Genomic DNA, 6,383 nt, shown 5'->3' on the forward strand with positions numbered 1-6,383 from the left:
TTGTTTTGGTCATCACACAAATTCACCCTAAAAATGTCACCCATTGTCATCTCATTTTGGGGAGAATTCGAATAAAAAAAAAAGACCAAATAGTAACAAATACAGTAGTACCATTAACTTAAAACAAAGATCAACAAAAAATCCATATTTAGGTCTTTCTTTATCGAATGAGTGTTTGTTTAAACAATGTGAAAGTCTCACTGGATAAACAAAAAATTAAGACTAAATGACCTTCTCTAATCTCTATATAGAAGTCCCCTTCTTCTTCCTCTTTTTTTATCTCATAACCCCTAAAGAGTTTTAAATCATGGAAACAACAAAGAAGCTCTCTGCTTTCTTCTGCCTCTTCTTCACCATTAACCAAGCTATCTCTGAATCAGAGCACATGGAAACTTTCTGCAGAAAATCATCCAGAAACAACACAACTTACAACACAAATCTCAAAACTCTTCTCTCCACTCTTAGCAACCAATCATCATTCGCTAACTACTACAACCTCACGACCGGTCTAGCTTCAGACACAGTGCATGGAATGTTCTTATGCATTGGAGATGTCAACAGAACAACTTGCAACGCATGCGTCAAAGACGCAACAATCGAGATTGCCAAAAACTGTACAAACCATCGAGAAGCAATCATTTACTACTTCTCTTGTATGGTTCGATACTCAGATAAGTTCTTCTTCTCCACCTTAGAGACAAAGCCTAATGCCTTTTGGTCTTCAACCGACCCAATTCCTAAATCATTTGGTAAATTTGGGCAGAGGTTGTCTGACAAAATGGGAGAAGTTATTGTCAGATCATCTTTGCTATCTTCTTCGTTTACGCCATATTATTTTCAGGATACAACTAAGTTCGATGACCAGTATAATCTTCAGTCTGTTGTTCAGTGTAGTCCTCATTTGGATCCTGGAAACTGCACCACATGTCTGAAACTTGCGTTCCAAGAACTAACTCACTGCTGTTGTGATCAGCTTTGGGCTGTCATCTTCACTCCCAAATGTTTAGTCAGTTTTGATACCTCAAATTCAACATCAATGTCAATTTATATTCCAGTGCCAAAACACAGCGGTTCCTTCTCGATTAGAGGTTAGCATATACTACTAGATATATACAGTATATATGAAATAATGATGGTCTGATGGGTTATATATTCTCTTATGTATACTAAAACCTAGTCTGCAAGTGGACTATAAATTTTAACAAATTTCGTAAATTTTCTATTATATAAACTTATTATGTTTCAATTTATCAGATTTCTTTTCCAAGTAATTTAGAAATAAAATGTATTTAAGACAACAAAGAACAAAGGAACTGCAACACTAATTTTCTCTTGTATATTTCTTTAATTAGCAATATGGTCAATGATGTAATGTTTGGATTATTTTGTTTTTGTTTTATAGGAAATAACAAAATACTTGGGAGAATGGTTCTTGCTGTGGCCGCTTCGGTGTTTGCAGTACTTTTGGGTTTATGATCAGATTTAGAATTACGATATTGAGAAAAAGGTATAAATCGAGTTTCGATTTCCAAATTTGCTAAGAGTATTAATACAAAAGTTATTGTTCCGTTTATATAGCTCCATGCAAAGATGTTTATATTTTTTTTCTTGCATCCAAACTTATATCAGAATTAGAAAGTTACAGAAATATGAAGTCTAATCGGACACTTCCGAACGGCAAACTTGAAAGATAAAGCAGCTAAAGCACAAATCAACATAGAGGCACAAGCTTAAAAAAGCTTGATAGAGCACCAGGAGAAATATTGAAACTAACTATCACAAGAACACCTACGAAAGAAGTAGTAATAACTACAGGAAAAAGGGTTTTTTTTTAGCATAAAAAAAATGCTGTTGTAATATACTAGAGCGATTTGTCTTGTTAATTCCGTTAACGAACAAGACCTCAGCCTGCTAACTAGCTACGTGGAGGCATCCCTTCACGGCCGGCTTCTTAGAGGGACTATGGTCGTTTAGGCCAAGGAAGTTTGAGGCAATAACAGGTTTGTGATGTCCTTAGATGTTCTGGGCTGCACGCGCTACACTGATATATTCAACGAGTTCACACCTTGGCCGACAGGCCCGGGTAATCTTTGAAATTTCATCGTGATGGGATAGATCATTGGAATTGTTGGTCTTCAATGAGGAATTCCTAGTATGATTAATTATAGCAATTTGCTTGCTTTTTTAATAGCAGTTCGAATATGTAATTAATTTTAGTTGTGATAGCAATTTAGCTTGTGGACATATAGCGTTTATAGTAAACGTATGTAATCAGTATAACGTTTTAAATTGTATGATTTGTAGCATGTATTTGTATTCGTAGAAACTTTGAGGTATAGGTATGTTGCGTATTTCTTACAATTAAGTATTTATACAGTATTCGTGGAAGTTATATACATCATTTAATTTGGTATTTTGTGTACAGAGAGTAAGCAATTATACAATATTTGTATTAAAAAGAATATGATATTTTCTAATATTAAAACTGGGTTTAGAACATGTAGATTACATGTAATTAGTACATTTCAGCTGAAAATAAATTCAAAGAGATTTAGTGAAACGATTCGACCCGTTTTTTTTAATAATAAATAATAAATAACTACAACTAGTAGTCTCATATCTACTAGCCACCTATGCACAACTACAACTAACAGTGGAAATAAAAAATACCAATATCCAATAAATATCCAATAATAAAATAACCAATAATCAAATATAGCAACAATTCAATAACCAATCCCAGCAAGAAAAACACACAAAACAACAACAAACAAGTAAGAACAAGGAAATCAAAGGCTTAGATGATAGACTCCTAGGTGAGGATCTATGCCCAAGGACACACTTCGCAAGATCTTGAAGAGGGATGAACGAAATGATGAAGATGAATGGGTTGAAGATACAGCGGAATGGAGAGATGAACAACGGAGAAGGTGAAGGGGTGGAATTGCAGCGGATTGGAGGGGAGAATGAAGTGTACTTCTAAGAGAGATGGAGATCTCTTAGACTACAAGCTTGATTACAACTTAGATATGACACACTAAGAAATAAACAAGTTGAGAAGATATTACACACTTCTCAGATCAAACAAGTAAAAAGAAGGTTTTTGATTAAAATGTTTGATGGTTTGCAAAAGAGAAATACATGGTGTTTAAATAGAGAAGGGGGGACGAAGGAGAAGAGGAGAGAGGAGAAAAAACATGCAAGAGCATGCACAAGGTCAAGCTCATGCAAGGACATGCACAAGTCCACACTCATGCAAGCTCATGCACAATGTCTAGGAAATTACAAAAGCATTAAATGCAAACTTTGAACAAGAGAGAAAGAAAATGGGCCAAGGCAAAGAGATGGGCCTTGGACCACGAAATAGGGTGACAAAGGGGCCTTGTAAGTGTCACTTAAGCCTCATTAAAAACTTTGTCAAGAAAACCCAATGGGACAAAACTTAACAAGGAAAAAAGAGTGCATAAGCAACACTTAACCCTTCATCAAACACCCTGAGCTATGAGTATCATCCAAATGGTTTGAGCCACGTCTTCTTGCTTCTTGTCCAGCTCCTTGATTAGTCCATTGATAGCTTGGTTGAACCTCCTAGATTTTGATCTTATAAGAGGACCCGCCGGAACGATCAATGCTTCCTCCGATGCTTCCGCTAGTACAAGCTGCTCCTCCGATGCTTCCTCTGGTACAAGCTGCTCCTCTGATGCTTCCTCTGGTTCAAGATGCTCCTGCAATGCTTCCTCTGGTTCAAGCTGCTCCTCATTTCCATCTTCTTTGGTTGAGCTGTCCATGGTCTCATCATTAGATTAGCCATGGTCAGACACTCACCTCTTTGCAGGAAGATTTAGACCAACAACAACAAATCCTACACTCCTAGCAACCTTCTAATACGTTCCTAGCCCTGGATCATCACTCCCACAACAAGATCTCACCAAAAACACCTTGAAATCTCACAAACCCTCAAAAGAACCTTTAGAAACTGTTTTCTCCTCTTTCTCTCTCAAACAACAAATGGCGACACCAAATACTCTCAAAACCCTTATGTCGTCGAAATCCCACTTAAGTAACCCGGTTCAATGGTTTCCCAAAACCAAACCGAACCAAATCGACAATTAAATCAATCTGGCCGAACCAGAAATAAGTGGTGTCGACCGATACCAACCTTGGTGTCGATCAACACCCACCCCCAAAACGCAGAGTTTTGGTTCGCGGGCGTTACAATTCTCCCCCACCAACATAGATTCGTCCTCGAATCTCGAACAACACTCAGCCAAGGACTCCCGTGCTACCGTCTCCACGGCCTGCACTCCTCCGACCGATATACGAAAGGTCACCTCTAGGAGATAGACTCACGCTCCAAGCATTATTTGCTCTCGACTTTTGGACTTTCCTTTTCTCATAGACCTAAACCTTGAGTTTTATTAGCTCCTCATCAGACCGAAGCCTACATGCCATAATATTGGCTCCTCATCAGGCCTAAGCCCGCATGCCATAATATATAAGGAAGTCCAATACTCGTCTCCCGGGTTGCCACCCTACAGCGCGCCCCCGGATCGTCATCCGAAGTCGATATACCAATCATGCTCTCAAGCCACAAAGTCTTAGAATATGACGGTACTAGGAGAACCTAAGTCCCCCAAGAGTCGCGAGCAAACAATTCTGAACACGTCTGAGTCCTATCCCTATCCAGGTTTCCTTCCCGTGGCTCGCGTAAGACAACACAATGTCCTACCAACCACATATCCCCTCATTGGAATACCTCATGACCACACAAGGATCATCTCAATGCCCCACGGGCCGCCACAAAGGCCAAACAAATGTATAAAACAGGACCGCCACAAAGGCCAAACAAATTTCCCAAACAGGACCGCCACAAAGGCCAAACAAATGTCCTAAACAGGACCGCCACAAAGACCAAACAAATGTCCTAAACAGGACCGCCACAAAGGCCAAACAAATGTCCTAAACAGGACCGCCACCAAGGCCACTCGTCCCGAAGGACCGTCACAAAGACCATCTGTCCCGAAGGACCGTCACAAAGACCATTTGTCCCGAAGGACCGTCACAAAGACCATCTGTCCCGAAGGACCGTCACAAAGACCATCTGTCCCGAAGGACCGTCACAAAGACCATCTATACTGAAGGACCGCCTAAACATGCACTCTGGCTAAAGAGCCCACCACAAAGGCCACAAAATTGGCTAAACAGCCTGCCACAAAGGCCATACAATGGCTAAACAGCCCGCCACAAAGGCCACACAATGTCTCAAAAGACCGCCACACACGGGCAAAATGACTCAAAAGTCCGCCACGAAGGCCACACTAGCCCATTAGAGGCTCACAACCACTGAAAATGGACAATTCTAACTCCCATAAAACTTTCCAGTTTTAGAACTTTCAATTTTGGAATATTTCCTCTTTTAGAAACTTCTATTTTAGGAAACCTTCCCTCAACACCATCACAATCCCAATGGACTCTCATCAAAGGAATCTTCTTATTCTGAAGTTCCTTGATCCTCCTCCCGCTGCCAGAAACTACACTTGCGCAACTTGGCAAACAACTTCTGCTCCCGCAACTTCTCCAAAACTGCCATCAACTGCATTGCATGTTCCTCAGGACTCTTAGAATAAACCAGGATGTCGTCGATGAAGATGATGACAGACACGTCAAGAAACTCCTGAAACACGCTGTTCATCAACCTCATAAACGCTGCTGGCGCATTTTTCAACCCAAACGACATCGCTACGAACTCTTAAACCCATACCTCGTCCTTTCTGCTTGACGCACCATACCGACGCTCCCCACGGTGAAGTGATAAGACGTAAGAATCCCCTTTTTCCTTCTTCAGCTCTACTAGACTAATAATCAAGTATGCTGACATCAATTCACCACCACCCGGATATCAACACCTCTTGTCCATCCAAGAAGCTCTAGTAACTTGTCTCTTAAGGAAACTTCCACAAGATAGCTTATTACAAAATTAGCTTCCCGCTTAGCAATTATCCACAGCAAAACATCAATACGAGCGTAATAAAACAAACAAGTACCATACGTTCGCATATTCTGATTCACCGCATCGAATGCTTTGCAAGCCGCCAACTCAAACCACTTGTTTTGTTTCCCTCAACAAGCTTACCAAAACCTTGAATCTAGCAACCTTGTCCATCTCCAATGAACGTAATCCAAATCGTCGCAACGATTAGATTATCCTGCCATGAAGGCTTCTCGTGAACTTATGTATCTAGCAAACATGCCTTTTCCGGCTCAAACCTGTTGCAATTCCCCTTCCCGGGACTCCAGCACCACCGGCCTCATAATCCTGGCGCAACAGCCACACATTCATAACCGCTCCGGTCAATAAAACTCTGGCCCATTGGTCAACACAT

The 6,383-nt window shown here is 40.5% G+C and overlaps 1 protein-coding gene across 1 annotated transcript; it reads left to right on the forward strand.

The window, feature by feature from the left end:
- The first annotated feature begins 307 nt into the window (after positions 1-307).
- LOC104719797 (cysteine-rich repeat secretory protein 57-like) lies at positions 308-1,476 on the forward strand. The gene is made up of 2 exons (XM_010437774.1): positions 308-1,088; positions 1,403-1,476. The coding sequence occupies exons 1-2, from the start codon at positions 308-310 to the stop codon at positions 1,474-1,476; spliced, it is 855 nt and encodes a 284-aa protein (XP_010436076.1).
- The last annotated feature ends 4,907 nt before the right edge of the window (positions 1,477-6,383 follow it).

The sequence above is a fragment of the Camelina sativa genome, chromosome 10 (genome assembly GCF_030686135.1).
Source record: "Camelina sativa cultivar CO46 ecotype springtype chromosome 10, ASM3068613v1".
Lineage (NCBI taxonomy): Eukaryota > Viridiplantae > Streptophyta > Magnoliopsida > Brassicales > Brassicaceae > Camelina > Camelina sativa.